General features: G+C 44.9%; 1 protein-coding gene across 1 annotated transcript; it reads left to right on the top strand.

Moving 5' to 3' along the window:
• The first annotated feature begins 47 nt into the window (after positions 1-47).
• On the top strand, positions 48-19,926 carry MTCH1 (mitochondrial carrier 1). Its single transcript, XM_006266193.4, has 12 exons — positions 48-251; positions 1,117-1,201; positions 3,266-3,372; positions 5,168-5,245; positions 6,299-6,356; positions 6,865-6,916; positions 8,219-8,278; positions 12,698-12,791; positions 13,319-13,366; positions 14,836-14,903; positions 15,592-15,667; positions 17,571-19,926. Exons 1-12 carry the CDS (start codon positions 96-98, stop codon positions 17,640-17,642), a joined length of 954 nt encoding a protein of 317 aa, XP_006266255.1. The 5' UTR covers positions 48-95; the 3' UTR covers positions 17,643-19,926.
• Positions 19,927-20,004: the final 78 nt, after the last annotated feature.

Raw genomic sequence — 20,004 nt, 5'->3', positions numbered from 1 at the left:
CCTGATGGGTTTCGAAAGGAGGGGGACGTGATGACGCAAGCACCCCGCCCCTTTCCTGCGTCGCACCCGGAAGCGTCCGGGTTGTGGCTGTGGGGATGGCCGCCCTTTATTCCCCCGCCGCCAGCCCCCGGCCGGAGGGGCGGCCAGAGCTGGTGGGCCCCGCGGAGGGCGCCGACGCGCTGTTCGTGGTGCTGGGCGCCGGCTTCACGGCGCTGAGCCACCCGCTGCTGTACGTCAAGCTGCTGGTGCAGGTACGGGGTGGGGACGGTGGCCGGGAGGGGGCGCACTGCAGAGGGATGGGGTGCAGCAGGAGCTGAGCCACTCACTTGCCCCTTGGGGAGGCGCTCCCTGGGCCCTGAGGTTTGGTCCCTGTTGAGCTGGAGAAACCAGCTCTGGAGCGCTGTCAAGCGCCGCCTCGGTCGCCAGCCTGCTCTTCACGTAGCTGGTCTGGGTTTATTGCGCGATTCGCCGATGTGGTGCGTGATGTATGTAATGTAGAGCGGGGGCAGCAGGGAGCTGCCCCTCAAAGAGTGGCGTCTCCAATGCGGTCCGTAAGGTGCCTCGAATGGGGATGGCGAGGTGGCGCGAGGGAGCCTGGCCTTGCTGAGCGGCGGGCTGATGGGATTACTTGGGAGGATAAGAGCATGTGAAAGCACCGGAGCAGGGTTACTCAACCCGCGGATCGCAAGAATAGGTGAAAGGGTCATGAATGAACTTTAAGAATGGATTCTCCTCGGCAAGAGAGAAACATGGGGGGAACCGTGGCTTTTCCCTTACAGACTGGTAGAGTTTCAAGCGGCTTGGGGCTCCCCCTGCCCCCTACGCTGGGGCAGTAGGTCAGGAGTGAAGGGCACCAGGTTGGGACTGGCCGTCGATGTTTACAAATGGTCCAAAAAAGGCAGAGAACTGCTGATCTAGAGGATCCCTGATGGGGAGTTGGAGGGGAGGGTGCCCAGCAGTAAGAGGGCGAGGGGGAGTGGCGTCCTTACACTGAGCTTCACGTCGATAGGGGAGTGAAGAAGAGTAGCACGTGTTACACGTGAGCAGTTCTTATAATCCAGCAGCTTTTGGGGCAACCCTGTAAGAAACAGTCACTGACTTGTGTTTCTTTTGAAGGTGGGACATGAGCCTCTACCTCCAACCCTTGGGAGAAATGTACTGGGAAGAAAAGTGTTGTACCTACCTGGCTTTTTCACTTATGGTGAGCATGTTTTGATGAAAGCATAACACTGTTCTGGAAGGGAAGGTGTGAAGAATTAAGAATCTATTTAAATTGGCTAAAACTATTGTGTACTCAGCGCTGGCTGTAATACAGTAGCATCCTGAAATGGTTCTGTTTTATTTCTGATAAATACCAGTGTTTCTGCCTCTTGCATCTTGGCAACCCTTAGAGGATTCTTTGCCGATAGTTCAGTCATTTTCTTAGATGTGACCTAAAATATTTTGACTAATTGCTGCCTCAGTATTTTTGTCCAAATCTTCAGCCAGATTTACGTTACAATTGTTACAAGAAGCAAGAGAGACACATGGTAAGAGCTGAATCTAAAAGACTTGGATGACTGCACTTTTACTAAGGAATTGAGGTTAAGATTGTGGAGATGGCCTTCCATTAAGGTCTGGTCTTTGTTTAATCAGGTTACTTAATCCTGTCATTCCCAGGTCCACTTAAAAGTACTTTTTTGCTTTTTTTTTTAGTGTAGATGAGAGTGAGTATGGCTTATAACCAGCTGTAGTTCTGATTGAAGGCTTTAGCATGTCTATAAGGGGTATTTAAACTCCTCCCAACACTTCACAGTATAGCTGTGTGGTAACTTGGGCTTTAGTACTGTAGCTGGGAGCTTTAAAAGAACAGATATATACAAGAAAAAGAATAGACAAGCAGGACAGGGTAAGATACTGGGAGAAAAAAAGTTACATTTTTCTTTAGAAGCATAGCAGTAAGAGAACAGCTTGGGTTAGACACTCCTACATCCTAATCTCAGTGCTGATAGTGAATTTCTCAGTGGCCTTGGACTTATTGCTCTTTGTCCTTTGTGAAAAGCTCATAATCCTTCTAGAGGAAACTATTTTTAAAGGGAAGAGCCAAGAGAGCTAGAGTCTTGAAACCTGAGCTGAAATGCCTGTTAACTGATGGGGATGGAATACAAAGCACAGTAACAAAGTAAAAGATTTGTGTTTTCTTGGCGCTGAAAGTTTATGAAGTACCAGTTTTCCCGTAACACCTTTCAGTGGTGGATGATGTATTTTCATAAATACGTACATAGTGTTTGATTTCCTGGAGGAGGACGGGGGAAGGAATCCATGTGATCTGCACCAGAGAACAAGCATAGCTTTTTACAAGCAAGGAATGGGGTTCTGGGAGCAGTATGCTTAAATATTTGGTCAGCTGGTTTTTGATGAACTGCAATGAAACCAGGTATAGCATCAATGTGCTGCTTCTCTTCCCAGATGATCTAGGATCCTCTGCTGTGCAGTGACAGAAATCTGATAGAACACTTTTTGTTCAAAGAATTAAGCAAACTGCCAGCTTACCTTGCTTGTCTATTTGGCCCCTGCTTTTTGTGTTATCAAGTGCCTTGCAGTCCTTAATGTATTACCCTTGCAATTCCCTTCTGGTAGAGGGCAGTGCTATTATCTCCATTTAACTGACTGGGAAATGGAGGTCAATATCCACAAACATATTTAGGTACCAAATTTCCATTGATTTTTTTTTTTTTTTTTTTTTTTTCTTCAAGTCTCTGTAGCCTGTCCCGACCAGATGACTTTCTGAGGTCATATAGAAAGTCGGTGGCAGGGCAGGGAATGGAGCCTGGCTCTCCTGAGTTCTGTGCCAGCACTGTTACTACCCACTTCCCATACTATCTGCCCTAGGGTGGAAGGAAGAAACTGCTACATAGCAAATAAAAAAATTCTTCCATTCAAAAGCTCTTGTAACTCTTTCAGACTGGCAGAACACACTCAAAAAATTAGAATTAGTCCAGGGCATTATGGCCAGTGCTTCATCTCTTGCAGAAGAAAATGCTAAAGGATCTTTTATGACTTGGTGCTGTCCTAATCTTTTACATTGGTTATGAAGCTTATTTAGGTCTTCTCAGTAAATCACTTGTGGTCCCATGCTGTATCATTCAAGCAGATTCAACCAGATGCCAGGTCCTGGTGCTGCTTAGAGTGGGAGTTAGCAAGGTTGCAGAGGTGTTGTGCTACACTCTTCTCTGGTAAGGTGCTTCAATCATGACTGATACAAGTGTAATGTTTTTTTACCCAGCCAGACACATTGTCAAAGTGGATGGGAAAACAGGACTCTTCCGTGGTCTTACGCCTCGAATTCTCTCTAGCACTTTATCCACAATCACCCGGGGGAGTGTGAAGAAGGTAAAGTGTGAATTTGCTTTTTATAAATTAACACACTGGGTGTTAAAGCTGCACAAATCAAGTGCTGTTGGAATAGCATTGGTACTTTATAGCAGTAAGCCTGTGTGACATGCATCTGAGGAGCACTGATCCATCTGGCTGAGAGCGCTGTGAGCTTTGCTGAGCAGCAGTGAGTTCTAGCCAGCTCTAAAAAATGCTCTCTGGTTACATGGAAACGACTTCAGCTTCCAGCTGAAAAACTTGAGCTCCTTGGAAGCACGTTTAACAATTTGGTTGATGGCTGCCTGTGAATGCAGGGGACTGGACTCCGTGGCCCAGGGTCCGCTTCCAGTCCTGTGCCCCGGAGTTAGAGAATCTCTGTTCCTGGTGAGATTGTAAGAAAACATCATACCCCCTTTTCTTCATCTGCCCTGTTTTCTATCATGTTGATTGTTGCCCAGGTTTCTCTGTCCAAGTGGCATCATAACCCACCAGAATAGCCATCATCGAATCCTGGTAATCCTCCTGCACCCAGGCCTGGAGTGCCAGTTGTCTTGGATACACCAATTGGGATTAACTTTGGGGTACCCTTGCCATATGTATATGTGCGCTTTAATGCACAGTAGCCTTATTTTACCGCACATTAGAGCGTCATGTCAAAAACCATGCTAATATGCTAACGCACAGTAAAATTAGGCTACTGTGGATTAACCATCACTATAAAACATGTGCTTTCACTACTGGGCATTAGGGCAGCCTAATGCACAGTTATTTAGTACCACACATTAGAGGTACTACCTTTTTAATATGCAGTAGCAAAAACACATTAATGAACAGGTACACGTGCCTCCTGTGTGTCATACAAAGATTTAGATTTCCTGTTGTGTTCAGTCTCTTCATAGGTAATGTCAAGTTATGTCCAGTTTTATCATGTTTATTTGATCCATGGTATTTGGTATGAATGTATTTTTGTATTTTTATCATGTGACAACCTAGGCAGCAAGCTGATTCTTAAATCAAATATCAGGAATGTCCTACACCAGACAATAGTCATTCATATATCTGAGAGGAAACTAATCTCTAGAGCATTGATTCTCAGCTGAGATGCCCTGACACCTTGATATGCCATGAAACCCTTTTTAAGGTGCTGTGAAATATTAGTAAAACCAGAAATTTTGAATGGGAATCTAGAGCATTAAAACACTCTGACCTACAAAGGTCTTAGGAAGCCCACTGCAATGAAAGAATTACTCTTACTTTTCTGTAGTTAAGAAATGAGTAAAAGCAAAGAGCTGGCATTTTTCAAGGGTGCCTTGAGGTGTTTAGCCTCTATAGAACTGAAGATCTATAATATTTTGCGAACTGAAGGTGTGTATATCACAGACCAGCAGACTTCTACTGACCGTGTTCTGAGGTGGAGAGACTGGGGTGAGTCGTCACCCTAAGGGCAAAATCTAGGCTGTTTCTTGCAGACATGCGACAAGAACAGTGGGGAGAGGCTTGGAGCTCTGGGCTCATCCTGTTGTTATACCAGTTATCATTAAGTCATGAAAAATGCCCATATATCCAAATCTTAGCTAGCAGAAGCTTGCCGTAGCAAGGCATTGGTAATGCTTCAAGAGCTGATCAGTGACCTTAAAATTCCTTTGCATGCTCGATAGAGAATGAGCCTTTCTGATTTTGATCAAGCCATTGTTGATTTTTGTGGTTAGTTCTGAGCACAGAGCAGTTACCATTTGCTTCTGGCATCAGCTGCTGGGGCTCATAGGTGGGCATCTGTGGAGACATTTAATTTGATTAGTCTCTCTCCATCCAGGCCTTTCCTTTGGAGGACATGGAACATGTTTCTAACAAGGATGATATGAAGACTTCCCTCAGGAAAGTCATGAAAGAGGTGGGAACCTGCAGAGTATTTTCTCCTCATTAAACCTTTATCAAGTGCAGGGTTTGAGAGCATCTCATCTTATGAATATTGCATGTTAATAAATAATCTAGAGAGTTTACAATGGAGATAGATGCCCTAGAGGCTCAGCAAGTATGCAGATTTGGTATGGGTAAAGTTATTCAGGAAAATCCTCAACATATACCAAGATATTAATGCTGAACAGGGGTGTCCCTCTGGACCTGGCTATTTAAATATTTAATACAAATAGTACTGAGATCCTTACCATGGTTAGTTTAGTGTAGACTGAGTTCTGCTAATCCTTTAAACCTGATACCTCTAATAAGGAGGAAAGGATGTGTCTCAGTCTCTTTCACCCAATATCCAGGTCTTGACACTTATAGAGCCAAAGAGGAAATCTGATGACAGGTGCAAGAACAGACAGGAAAAGACCTCCACCAAACACCCAATAGCTGACTGTGTTTGAAAGGTGGGGTTTTTGTGTGGGAGGGGGAGTGTGGTGTTGTCTTCATCTCAAGAATGTGGTGTATGATGCATATGTTCTTCACAGGACTAGATCTCCATTCCTTTGGCTCCAGAAAGCTTTGCAAAATTAAGCATAATCACAGTTGGCATAAGGTCATCCTCCTGAGTGAGGAAATAAGACTGTTTAACCCACAAACCATTGTTTCTCTTTGGTCACCTATTTTAAATTGTGACAAAGGAGCTTTAAGTTGGACAGGAAAAACACTGTAATGTTTAAGCACTAGTTAAGCGCTAGAATGGGCTGCTGAGAAGTCTCCATCATTGGAAGGTTTTAGCAGTGGACTAGACAGACATCAGTTAATTCATCCTGCCTTGAGCTAGTGGCTGGACTAAACCCCTTGGATTCTTGTTTTCTGTGATTCTTTGATGTCCTATCACTGCAACTATCATGCAGTGATAGGACACGATTCATAACTATCATGAATCTTACAATCAGCATGCAACTGCCCATTCCTTATAATGCAGCCAGCTGGTTTGTGGCTTTTAACATGGTGGGTTTGGGTTTTGTTTTTCCCCCAGACCTCTCACGAGATGCTGATGCAGTGCGTGTCCCGTGTTATTTCTCACCCCTTACATGGTAAGCCTGGTTCCTTTGGGTCTGTAGCATGCTCTTGCCTGTCATGACAACTTGCTGACTGCCTGTTATGCATCTGTTACACATCTGTTCTCTTTTAATCATTTTAAGGTATTTCTTTCTAACTAAAAATGGTTCCTAGAACATGAACCTAGGAGAAGAGCATGAGCTACTAGCATTAGAGAGAGGGAGATAATACATGGCATCCTGATAGGATAGTCAAAAAGCTGAGAAATGAGACTCTCTTATTACTTGCTTGGTAGCTTATACAGTGAGTTCTGGGTTTGGGTGATGACCTGGGATCCCTCACTTCTGTTAGGCTTGGGTGGTTAGGACTATTTTTTTCAGGTGCTCATGCTGATGAAGGTAGACAATGAGAGTTACACATCTGATTTCCCTGTCGCTTTCCCTTCTGGACCACAGTCCTGTTAATTTTTTTTTGTTTTTAAAGGGAAGGCAAGCCAACTCAACCTGCTGCTTATAGACCTCTTTGTTTTGCTTTTCTTTGCAGTAATCTCTATGCGCTGTATGGTCCAGTTTGTAGGCCGGGAAGTCAAGTACAGGTAAATAGCTCTGGCACATAAGCGATAATATTTAAAGCACCAGACTTGGAGTTGGGAGCATTATGCTCTATTCCTTCTTTCTGCTGAGCTGAGAAGCTGAAGGAGCAACACTTAAGGTCACACAGAGGTCCTTTCCCTTCTATGTATCCCTTTGTCCCAACCTCCTGCCTCTGGCTTCTGCAATGACTGCGGTATCCCTTGCTGACACAGTGCTGTAGGTGGATGCACTCCAGTTGCTTTGGTTTTTACCTTTAATGGGCAACCCAAACTATGCTTTATAATAGCAAGGGGGTGAAAAGGACGAGATGGTGTCTGATTCATGCCCTCGCTGGTAGCATAGCTTGTCTGACAACTTCCTGCAAGGCTCTCTTCACAAGGCCATAGGTAGGACATGGGCAGAATGACACACTTCACAGAGGAATGTATAATCCTTCATCTGAAAATGTAAATGGAGACTGGCTCTTGGGGCACCTATATACCTGCCAGACATCTGTTCTTGCGCATCAGAGCAGACTCGATTAATCGAGTCTGCTGGAATGTGCTAATTAGTACGCTCCAGCAGCCTCCACGTTGCATGTATTCAGCGTCCCCACAATTCAAAATGCCGGCGGAGGGTGCTTTAACTAAAGCTTGTTCGTCGAGTTTTAGTCAAAGTGCCTCCGCCACCATTTTGAAGCATGGGATCCTGAATACATATGGTGTTGCGGGCACTTTAGTTAGAGAGGCTCACGGAGCTCCTCTAACTAAAGTGCCCCCTTCACCCTGGAGTGTGTGAGGACACTCTGGGTGCCTGCTACAACTGTATTTGAACAGTAACTTGTAGCATGGCTTCTCTAAACAGGGAGGTTAGGTGTCCTCTTTGCTAGCCAAATCCATGCTGAATATGTACTTTAGCACAGTGGGCTGACTTGGGTTTTGAACAAGAAGTAATTTCTTTGTGCCTGTCATGGAAAGCAGGCTGGAGCTTTCCTAGGCCAACTTTCTAAACACAGCTGTAATTAGTATGGCCCTGCTTCCATTGTGGGTAGTCTTGCATTTACCATAAGCCAGCAAACAGCATCAGAAGTGACAGCTTGCTTTTATCTGTAAACACATGCACCATGGGCCAAATAACATTACCTCAATAGAGCAGCATTCCTAGCTGAGCATGCAAGAGAATCATTTCTGAGGAATGGAGGCGAGTCTCCTCTCTGGTGTTGGAGGTTGCTGATAGCAGGTGTCTGGGCAACAGCATCTTAATTGCAAGTGTAGTTGTAAAAGCACATGGTTGCTCTGTGACTATCTGTTTCCCTTTCTTGGCAGTGGTGTGTTTAGCTCCATCAGCAGGATTTTTAAAGAAGAAGGCATCCTGGGATTCTTCGTGTACGTGAGTTTCTTCCTTGTTTTTGACGTTTTTCTTTCTTAATCTAAAAGTGATAGGGAGAACAGTCAAAATTCAATTATCTGCACTAAAACTGACTCTGGAAGAGGCATGTTACAAGTGCCTCGGGCACTCTTGATTTGGAACTTGCAGCTGTAGGTTTGATTGAGCTGTATAAGTGCACGAGTCTCCCCTAAACACAGAATTAAGAAGACAGCATTCTCTACATCAGTGGCAGAGCTCAGAAGTGCTTCTGACCACATTATGAAGCAGAACAAATTAATAATCTAACTGAAGCGGAAGTCTGGAGAATAAATTTTTGCTTAACCCCTTAATTAACACTTTCTCCCCTTTTCACATCTAATAAAATGGAACCTATTGCTAGTGTAAGCAGCAGGTGGTAGGTAAGTCATTTTCTTTACTACACCCATAATAGTAAAATTGTCTCTCAAACTGCAGGAGAGGGTTTGGGATGGAAAGCTTTTGGTGCTGAAATTACCCAAGTCAAGACATTTGGCCAGCATGTCAGGGTTAACAAGAATGGTAAGGTCGTTTAATGATTGCAAGCTGTCATGGTTGCGGCTATCTCATCCAATCATTTAAATTATGGTAATTGTCTGAATTCACAAGTGAAAATGACTGTGTTGAGCCTTGATTCATTAAATTGCTCAACACATGCACTTAAGCTCTGGTTTGAACAGAGCTATTTTCTTGGATCTAGGATGTTGTCCCACCTGTATATTGCATGGCATCCACATTACAGTTTAAGTTTCTCTTGGCCTTCCTGGTGACCTGTTGTCTCTAGGAACCTTTCCTATCTTATCGCAGTCTTGTCTGTTAGATGTTCCAAAGTTTAATTGCACCTGGGTGCTAAATTTTCCCTGTGATATTTATACATCTCTTTCATTGCATGCAAATTGCAGTGTGTCCCTTTGTCATGGGTGCACAGTTTTGTTGGTTTTGGTGGTTAAGTCAGGACAAAATAAGAAGAAAAGGACTTAACTTGTTTCTCTTGTTGAAGCATCCTCGTAGGAGGAAAAAGGAATGTCTGAAATGAGGTCATATCACTTAGCAGAAATATAGCCATCCATGTGGAAATGTATATTTGAATGCAAAAGTACCTTCTTGTGCCCTCTGGGACCACAATGGGGAATCTGAGCTGAAATTAAGACAAATGGGGGGGATATAGAAGGTCTTCCCTGGCAAATGTTGAAATGGCCAAACAAATTCCCTGCGCTGGGCAAGATTTAACGAGTGTTCAAAAGAGTTCATGCAAAAATCTTTGCTGGGGAGAAGGATGCTGGCAGTGGGTCTCTCACTCCATCTCCCCTGGGAAGGGAGGGGCAGAATCTTTTCCTGTGGAAGCACTTATGGATAGGAGGCATCCAGCTCTTTCCTCATCTGCTCTGTCTAGGCACAGGAATGCCTGCACCCTCAGCTCTTCAGCTCAGTGTAAGTTCCTCCTGCTGTTTTCCTGGATGACAGGTTTCCACCTCATGAGCTTAAGCGGTGAGGGTGGGGGGGTGGGCTTTTGCTTAGGTCCTGTAAGTCAGAGGAAGCTACACTCCTGTTGGTGCCTGCTCACATTCCTCTTTCCTTAGCACCTACCCAGAATGGTGCAGACACAATGCAGAACTGTGCAAATACATGGTGTTTTTAGGCTCCTTTCCTCCACATGCATTCTCCATGTAAAATAAACACTGGTAGCCTAATTAAACTTAATGGTTCACAGGAAGGACTTTAACACAAGCCAAAAAGTCTCTGGGGGGCTCTGAAGTTACATGTGGTCTACAACTCCAGTAGGAAATAGGCTGTAAAGGAGAGAATTTGAAGCAGCATCTATATGACTGTGTAATGCTGTTTCCCTGTTTGTGGCTACGTGAACTCTCTGTATTGAAATGCATCCTTTCCCTAAAGAACCCCCCTTCCTCCCTTGCTCACAGTTAAGCTCGTCTCGTTGTAACCCCCTTGAAAGCTGTACATGGCAGTAACATCAGCTAGTTCTCTTCCTGGAAGAGCATCCAGCCAGATTAACCCAAGTTAACTGGGATTAAGCCAGGTTAACTGGTTGCAGGCCATGTTCTAGTTGAAGTTCCATGTTTCCCTTTCCCTGCCTCTCTGCCACTAGTGGCACCCCCTGCTCATGTGACAGAGGGATAATCCTTTGATCTCTTCTCTGAGATGGGATCCTTACTGTTAAGTGAAAACTTCTGCTCAAAATGACCCTTCTTGGATCCCATTTGGTGAACTGTACTGGACTATGTCTTGGGGCATTAGGATTTCTAAAGCTAGCAATACAACTTTTGTATGTTATGTCATGCAGACTTTCACACCTTTTACCTAATAGTTGAGAATCAGAAAGTATATGGTCTTAATCACAAATATAACCCCAATGATCAAATTATTTTCTAATAAAAAATCTATTCCTACAAGCAGACTATTGCCCATTGAGTGCTACTACCAGAGTAGTTTTTAATATAGGGAATTTTCTTCCTCCATCACACCTGCTTAAGCACAGATGCATTGTTTACAATTGTTTAGGGCACTTTTCCAGACTCTTTTTTCTGAGTGGGGTAGAGCAACATAGTTTGCACTCCTGAATGCACTGATATCCAAAATAGCTTGCTTTTTCCATCTCTGAAGAACTTGAGCCGTCACATTCCCTATAACACCCCCTGCATTATTTCTTTGTGTAAGATGTGACTAATTGCCCGTTACATCACTACATGTGCCACAGGTGGCAAAGGTAAATGCAGCCTCCAAAGTTGTTCTGTCAGAAATAAAAATACAAAGCAAAAATCAAAACCAGGTGGAGCAAACCACATTGTTCTGGGGAGTTGCATCTTGCTTCAGCAAATGAATAGGAGTTTTTTCCTCCCTGAAAAAAGCAACAAGCTGTTTGTCCATTTCCCTTAATAAATAATCTGTGAATAAAATAGTCAAAGGAATTTAAGCCTCTGTATCTAACTTTACTTTAGATGCTCATATTGTGAGAGGACTATTCAGGGTATCTGCTTTGATTAAAAACTTTGGATTTTGTTTAAATAACCAAGGAGAAATTTTAGTAGCTACTGCATCTGTTTTAGTGTAGAACCCAGACCAAAGTAGTAAGTTTGTGTTGTGTGCCTAGAAAGGAAACATAAATTTACTAAATGGCTGTTATGGCAGAGGTGCTAATGCCGTCAAGACACAAATAAGGAAGTGACCCCCTCTGTGCCCTCGCCAAACTCTCGTTAATGTTTTTAGGGTCTGCTAGAAATTGAGTCAGCGGTGTTTGTGCTATTAGGCTACTGCAGGTGGTGGCCTGCTCTGAAATGAGAGATGAAAATAAAGACAAGCATACCTGCTTCCTAATTCTGTGTGCCACTGATTTGAATGTCAGGCTGCCAAGGGAACGTTCCCTGTAGGAGTGACTCATTGTGTCCTAGACTTATAGGTTGTAAAGCCAGGAGGGCACTCAGTAATAATCTAGTCTGACTTCCTGTAAGAGACCATAAGGTTTCCCTAAATGAATTCCTTTGAGCTAGAGTGTAGCCTCTGTAAAGGCTCCCCAATTTTTCTATTAACAAGCTGCAGTGCTAGAGTACCCTGGTAAGTGGTTTTGTTGGTTAATTCAGATCAAGTAGGGAGCATCCCGCTAGGGGGCTCCAGAGCTGCAGAACATCAACCTCCTTGCCCTGGCGCGGTTGAGCAGAGTTGGTTGTCCCAGCAAAACGTGAGGAAGTCTCCAAAGGAGCCTTTTTAGTGAAACTTTGCAGATAAAAAGGGCTTCTGGTGGGAAGACGATGCTGGAAAGGAGTGAATGAATGTGAAAAGAAAACAGCTTCTTTCATCCTGGAGAAGCCTTGTGCAAAGATTGGGGAAGCATAGTCGGAAACAATCATAGTAGGGAATTACCAGGCCATGAGCCCTATTGAGATGAGAAATTTGCCAAAGGGATGTTCTCCAAGGTGAACTGAGCTGGCTGATTTCCAGCAGATAACAGATATGGGTCCTTCCCCTCCCCCCCCATCTCTCCCCTGCCTAAATGCACACACTTACCCACCCCCATTTGGGAATAGAGAGAAATAGGCATCTAGCCGTGGGCTGAGATTATTTGCTAAAGCCTTTCTGGCATGAATATGGAACCAGTGTTTCAAAACCAACCACTTTATTTGGTACCAGTTTGCCTCTTTGGGTCATTTTATCAGCAGGGAGAGCCAAGACTGAGTCTCTGCTGCCCAGGTTGGCCTCTGCAGGTCAGGGTTGGAGGTATGTTGGCAGGGCCTTATGCTGAGCTATGCGTACCAGTGGTTTCCAGAGCAGTCATTTTGCCATGTCAATTGGCAGTGTGTTCACATGACTAGAATTGCTCCCATGTCCTCACTGAAGGAAGCCCAGAAGGCTTTCTCTTCCTTATGTTAATATTCTTACTCTTTCAGTGGCTTAGTCCCTCACCTCCTGGGGGATGTCGTCTTCTTGTGGTGCTGTAACCTGCTGGCTCACTTTATCAACACCTATGCAGTGGATGACAATGTGAGTGGTTATTGTATTAAACCAGAGCAGCTGAGGGCTTCAGCTCCTTGCAGCCAGCAGGTTTATAATTGGGCCTCAAGACAGAGGGGTTAGTGGATAGGGGGCCCTGCTGTAGTGTGCATAGAAACCATTGGGCTTTGACTCAGGTCCCAAGCAACAGCTAAAGATGACTAGAGTCCTATTTAGGTTGAGGTTTGCAGTTCAGGTTTGAGACTGAATTGGGGCTGGAGTTTGGGATTCTACAGGCCCAAGTTTTCAATCCCAAGTGGTACGAATGTCTGGAGATCAGCTGGGTTTTCTGTGAAACACTGGATCCATCTGATCTGGGGAATAGGTCTAACTCCTTTGCTGTTGGCCTAACCCGGTCTCATGCTTATAGTTTTCTGATCAAGTGATTCAAGTGCTCAAGCTTACTCTTACTCTGACTTTGTGACAAAATGAGATGTTGCTTCTTCCCTGACCCCTTTTTCGTATTTTTTTTTGTTTTGTTTTCCCCCTCACCCCTCATGCTTTCCTCTCCCTTGCAGTTCAGCCAAGCCTCTGTGATCCGGAGCTACACAAAGTTTGTGATGGGGGTAGGTGGTCAATTGTTACTACGCTTCTCCTGGCCTCAGTTTTATGATATGAGAACTCATGAACTGCAGTTCCCAGGAAGAGAGGCTGCAGGCATGCACGTGTGCGTTTGTGTGACTGCTGTTGTGTCGTGTATGTGGGTAGTTCTCCCCTTCTACTTCTGGGTAACTGGAGGTAAGCTCCTAAAGGTGTTTGTCTTTGGTGTAAGGACTATACCTTGAGAAATACATAGCGATTCTAGATCCTGTTGACCTACACTTGATTGAGTGTTCAAAATGATTGAAGATTGGGACCAGGGTTCTCTTTCATCAAACATTACAGATCCAAATATGCACACTTGAGACTTTAAGATCACAATATCTCCTCAAAAGTCCAAAATAGAAATTGCTAGTATTTTTTATATATTGGGCAATGAGATGTTACAGGTTTTCATTGATGTCAGTAACCCAGTAATAAGAGTGGCCTGTTGTAGCATAAGGATGAGAGTTGGGAGAATTATTTGAGGCTTTGTCTCTGAAGGTGTGGATCAGGAAGACACATTTACATCAATGTAATTGGCAGGACACTATGGGGCGGGGGGAGATGAACCAATTACACACACTCTGAGTTGGGATAAATTAGCCTGAACTGTTGGGGAATGACCCCTGAAAAGAAGTGGGAAAGACTCTGCACTAGGGTAAGTTTCACCAGTTTAGGTTTTGTCTGTCTTCATCCATCCCTTCATTAACCTATTATCCTGTGATAACCGTGTGTCTTCCTGTTTCTAGCCTGGCTTAATATACACCAGTGTACCAAACTAATGTAAACTCCAGTGGAGTACATGTTTGTCCACCTTCCTGACAAGTCATAAGGCCTGATTTTTGCATGTATTTATTGGAAGAAGTGCCAAGCATAGTAGGGCATGCATAGTAGGGCACGTTCACGACACCTGAAAATCAGATCTATGATCTGTCATCCTGCCCTTTGCTAGTGGGGAGCAGTGGAGTAAGTTTTACCCAAGTTAGTGAGTCCTTTGAAAGCTATAGTAAAGGGCTGTATGAATGCCAGGCTTGTGGGAGAGGTTGTTCTGCAACTGTGCCACAAATATAAAAATAAAATGGCCCCACACGCATCTAACTGGGGGGTGTGTGTGTCTACATATAGAACACAGCTCTGCTGCTATGCTGTTGAGAGGCTGCAAGCAAGGAGCCAGGCTGTTCTGTGGAGAAATCACTTAGGGTAACCACCGTTTAGAGAAATGGTGCAATACATTAATCTTTTCCATGAAGCAGGTTAAAAATTGCTGGACTGCTTATTAATATATTTTTAACAGCACCCAGATCTTCCTAGACGCTTCCAAAGTGTGCCAGTTGCTTCCAATCTGCGCTGTTGTTGCATGCCGTATTTCTGCTTATCTTCAAGTTTTTCTTGATGCTTTTCAAGTTAAAATATGTGGACAGGAGTGGCTCAGTTTGGTGCTTCTTGCTTTCAGATTGCCGTGAGCATGCTGACGTATCCCTTCCTTCTAGTGGGAGATCTCATGGCAGTGAACAATTGTGGGTATGTCTGGCTTGGTCCAGTGTCTTGTGTTCTCTTAGACTCCTAGCAAGGTTCCTCACTTGATTGGTTTTTTCGGTAATAATTGCAACTTTTTCATACAGAACCAGAAATTTTGTGGCACCTTGTAAAGTGAAAGGCATTTCTTGTTTCAAAGAGTACAAAAAACTTCTGATCTTAGATTTGGAAATTATAGACAAGGCATGGGGATGCTAGCTCAGGAAAGAGAAGGGGTACACATCAGATGTAAGTGAGGATAGAAAAAATTCAGAACAAGGGTGGTTGAGCATGAGAACAGGCTTTTCAACCGAGCCTGCATTCTCAGCCCCCAATCCACCCCACCTCTGAGGCTTTAGGGAAATTTAATGGGGGATGGGAAAAGTTCCCTAGAAAGAGCATGTTTTGGAATGTCTTGCTCTGATTCCTGAGCTCATAATGGAGATTCATAGTGTTGTGTTGTCATTGTATCCAAGTAACTATCCATATCTGTACACTTCAGTTGTGATTAAATTACACAGTAGGTTGTGCTATAAATAATTTATTGGTGACTTGGCCTTTAGCTTGGTGCTGACAGTGTCACAATACAATACAGTGTTTCGCTCACACCTAATACTGCGTTCAGGTCTGATTCTCCCTGTCTAACCTGACTTCTATACATTCTCCTTCCTGATTGTTGCTCTTCGCTCCACAGGTTGCGTGCTGGCCTCCCTCCTTACTCTCCTGTGTTTACGTCATGGATTCATTGTTGGAGACACCTCAGTGCTCAGGTGAGGGTGGCACTGGCGTCTTGACTTCTTATGCTAGCGGCCAGGTGCTGTAGATGAGGATGTCCCTGGCAGTGTGGAGTTGGCAGGCTGTTAGGGTTCCCCCTGAATTATCTGAGAGGGCCTGAGGTGCCAGCAGCCTGTCTTGTCTATCTTGTTCAACTTTTCCAGTCTGTGATATTTCAGTGTCCCTTCCACAGCATTTGAGCACCTCAGATGTCCTCACTATGCTCCCATGAGGTAGGACAGTGTGGATTTTCTCATTTTACAGATGGGGAAACTAAGGGCTAGTGTGTTTTCTACTGCTGTGGTGCCTGTGTTCTTGTTCCACCCTGCTGCAGTCTGCGGAAAAACCAATGTGCCTGTTTCTGTAACCTGTTGTCATCTTCGCCTTAAGACCAAGTCGCACAACCCAGTGAGCAGGAGGATGCAGCCATGTTTTCCATTATTTGTTTTTCAGGGGCTCAATAGGTTGCAATAGACTTATGCTTAGGCAGCTAATCATGGAGCTGGAACCGGCCCTAACAGGCTTGTCCATGGTCACATGGGGAGCCTATGATGGAGGCTGAAAAGAACCCAGGACTCCCAAGTCTCAGGCTGGTGCCTCCATCACTAAACCATTATGACCCTTTACCACCTCAAAGGCATGACCTTGCTTTCCTAGTGCAGTTTTGAAAGCTCTCAGTACCGGATCAGCTTGCACTCGGTGCCCATCTTGCAGCTTATGAAGGGGTTGGTGAACTCAGTACAGGATAGGAACAGATGCATGCTTCAGGAGATGGTGCTGGCCTTGACAGAAGGATTCCACTTCCTGCCGGCATTGACTCAATACCCAGCTTGGTGCTTGGAGGCACTGGGTTGCTGGAGAGCTCTTCTGGAAGATCACTGAACCGCAATGATCACACTTAAAACATAAAAGCAAAATTCCCTGATGTTTCTAGTGGCAGGGGAGATCCCAGCCCTGCCTGAGTCAGGCCAAACCAGGTCATTTCTGCTGCATAAAGATTTGAGTAGCTGTTTCAAGCATTCTTCGTCTGGCTTCCAAGGGGCTGATGTGGGGCTTTGAGTTCCTCGGATAGAAGGTCTGTGGAAGGGCTAAGTGTTAACTACAAAGAAACCAAATCTTGCAGACTCGCACTTGTGAGGTGCAAGGAAATCTGTGACCAGAATGGGGCATGGATGGGGTCACTGTTACATATTAGGGTTGTTGCATAGCAGGAATGCCAGGACTGTGCCCATTTTGTGGATTTGAAGCACATGGCGAACATGTGTGCATGTGTACGCTCATGTCTGCTTCTGCTGGTCTTGCCCCTGTTGACTAGAATTTGCTTGGCCAGGGAGGAGGGGGTAGAGACAATACCAGTAGTTCTGTTTAAAAGTGATACCATGCAGACCATTTGTGTAACTTAGGTGTGCATGCTCCTGGAGCTATGCAGGTGTAGCAAAGCTGTTGCAAATTCAACCCTAAATGAAATGGGGTTAAAGCTTCAGTGATTCAGCTCATTTGTCTGTGCCCTCCTGTAGTGATACATTAACAGCTGACACCTGTGCCTGAGTAGCAGCAGTTCGAGGTGCCTTTTTAAAGCAGTTACAAGGTACGTTTGTCCATAGCCTAGTAGGTAAAAGCTGACACTTGGCTCCTTCTTTACCTCTGGCTTTGTGGGATCGCTCTGATGGTGCTGTAGTGGGTGTATACAAGTCCATCTCTGCTACAAGAACAGGACTTCAGCTCATGATTCCTTATTCCTGATTGCAGAGCACGGCACTATGGTTGGCAAAGTGGTCCTTGCAGTCCTGGCATCTGGTACTGAGGCTTCTGGGTAGCTGGTCAGGTGGCTACATCACTGCATTTCTCCCTGGCTCCTTTTTTTCCCCCCCCTAAACCTTCTGCTTTGCTCTCCTGTAGGGGCAGCTGTTCCGAGGCTCCAGCCTGCTCTTCCGCAGAGTGTCTGCAGCAGCAAGCTTCCCCATTGACTAACTCCTCCATTCAGTTCAGGACCTCGGCTGGGAGAAGTGGACAAACACGGACTCTTTTTTTTAAAAAAAAAAAAAAAAAGAAGGAAACCCTTAAAGCTCTATATTTTCTTTCAAATTTGAAGTCCAAGGTGCCAGAACAAACCTCCTCCTGTCCGACGAGACCAGAAATGAATTGGCCCATTGAGAACTAGCTTCTAAAGTGTAGTCGGGTCAGATTCCCTTCCCTATGGCTGATTCAACCATTACCATTGAGAGGAGAAGGGTCTTGGCTCTCTGGCCCAGCCTGTAGTTCTTGACTCAGAAGGGACAGTGTTTAAATGTGGATAAAACCCAGGTATTTAAATGGAGTAGCTTGGAGGAACTCTGGGATCCAGTGTAGAGACAAGAGGCTGCTTTGTCATCCAAGTATGTGTTGCCTAAATTGAAAAGCAGCAACATCTGGGTTTGTCTTGCTGAGTGGGTCGCATCAAGCCTGACCCTTCTTTGGTGCCCAGTAGCGATGCAGTAAGGTAGTAGAAAGCACTAAAAAGCTTATTCCCGAACCTCTGCCTTGGTGAACAACCCTTGTCTGACTGGTCTGCCGAAGCATCTTTTCTATGTTTTGACACGAGGGTGAATCAGCAGGGCCAGAGAGGTTGAACTGTACTCTGCCTCTGACTGAGGAGAGCATTATTAAACTAGATTCCCTTTGATGGATTGCTTCCAGGTAAACACTAATTTATGTCCTGTCCCATTTCCTCTGGAGGACGCTCCATCAGCCAAATGCCTGCCATAAGCTGCAGCTCCACTGTGGCTTAAAATGTCCCATTGCCCACATTCGTACTGTCAGGGGTCATGTGAGCACTAAGGAGCAAGATGTTTTGGGGGAGGTGGGGTGTTGTGATGGGAATAAGTTAATTAAATCAAGTGAAGGGAAGCTGAGGAGTGCCAAGATTGATGTAGCCATTGACATTGATATGAGTGGAGTCCCTCAATGGAAGCAATGGGGCTTGTATTCGCACTTAGAGCAGGGATATGCACTGTTATATAGAAAGCTGCTGTGTAGGCAGGAGTGTAGAAAGATGGTCTGACTCTGGGAATTTTCTGTATTGGGGGGCACTAATGATATAACTGCTGGAATTCACTGTAGCTGAATAGTAAACTTTTTAGGCATGTAATTGCCTGCTAGTTACTGGATTAGATGGACCATTGGTCTGACATGATATGCTTCTACTGTACTGGCTCTGCAGTCATGCTGGTGACCCAAAGCCAGGCAGCACCAACCTCAGGCAGCAATTGGTGGTATCTTCCTGGCAAAGCCAAGCATTGCTACTTGCACACTAGAGAGAAACTTCGCCCCCTTACTACAGTGGTACCGATGAATGGCATTGCTTATATTAGTTCAGTTTGCTAATGGGCAACAAAACAAATTTGGCACAACTTAAAATGTCTGTTTAGGTACCAACTAGAGTAATGGAATAAGCCTCAAAGAATTGAGAGGATGTTTGACAGTCAAGTCCACCAAGTCTCTATGCACTTCAAACACTAAGGTGCCTGTCGTGGTGTTTTGGGGCCTTGTGTAGCAGAGCTCCCCTCTGGTTGCAGAGTAGGATTTATCTGCAGCTCCCGAGATGGAGGTTTTCCCAATGTTCTGTGCTGTGACAACGGACAGGCAGGTTTCCCCCTTTTTCAGTCCCTGTCTTGCTTATTCTGCTGAGCAGTCCTTTATGTCTGGTCCAAATGTGCATTGTTCCATCTTCCTGTTTTAATGGGGCCCGGAAGAGCTTTCTGGGACCACGAGCAAACACCCTAACAATTGTTGTGAGTTAGGAATGTTGCATCGAAGCGCGAGAGGTCTGCCCCTCGGCACTTCCTGCATGGTTTGCTTCCAAGATAACAGAGCAAGCTCCATCACGGTTGGCTTTGGTTCTTGAAGTTGGCAGTGATTCATGAGATGACTGGGACAGTCTGCATCTTCCATGCATGATGCCTCCATCCTGATCTGTCATTACGTGAAGGCTTCTCATGAGCAGATGGGCTTGTTACAAGACCTGACTACAGTGTAAGTTTTATGCGTGACCCAAGATGTGCAATGGAAAGGCTTTGTGGCCTTGGCAATGGCAGCTGCTACAAACAAGGACCTTGCTCCCAGTATGTTGGGGGTCCTACTCTCCCTTCACCCCATCTTCCCTTTGAAATGGTTGATGTTAACAATGACAACAAATGCATGCTTGTATTCTGTAACGGTGAGAGGTTATCTCCAAAGAGGATTTAACTGTGCTCTGAAATAAACCTGTGAAAAAACAGCTTCTCCTGGGGCTTCTTTAATGTGATACATTCATTTATTATTTAACCCCACTCTGCCAGCTTTCCAGTTGCTCAGT

Source organism: Alligator mississippiensis, chromosome 14, assembly GCF_030867095.1.
Source record: "Alligator mississippiensis isolate rAllMis1 chromosome 14, rAllMis1, whole genome shotgun sequence".
Classification (NCBI taxonomy): domain Eukaryota; kingdom Metazoa; phylum Chordata; order Crocodylia; family Alligatoridae; genus Alligator; species Alligator mississippiensis.
The sequence above is the reverse complement of the archived record's forward strand: the minus strand, read 5'-3'. Positions and strand labels throughout refer to the sequence as shown.

Bases quoted from the DNA above. Each gene is read 5' to 3' on its own strand.
- MTCH1 (XM_006266193.4), top strand. From the start codon at position 96: ATGGCCGCCCTTTATTCCCCCGCCGCCAGCCCCCGGCCGGAGGGGCGG. The intron at 8,279-12,697 runs GTACGTGAGTTT...TTACTCTTTCAG, and splicing joins GGCATCCTGGGATTCTTCGT to TGGCTTAGTCCCTCACCTCC. The intron at 13,367-14,835 runs GTAGGTGGTCAA...TCTTGCTTTCAG, and splicing joins ACACAAAGTTTGTGATGGGG to ATTGCCGTGAGCATGCTGAC.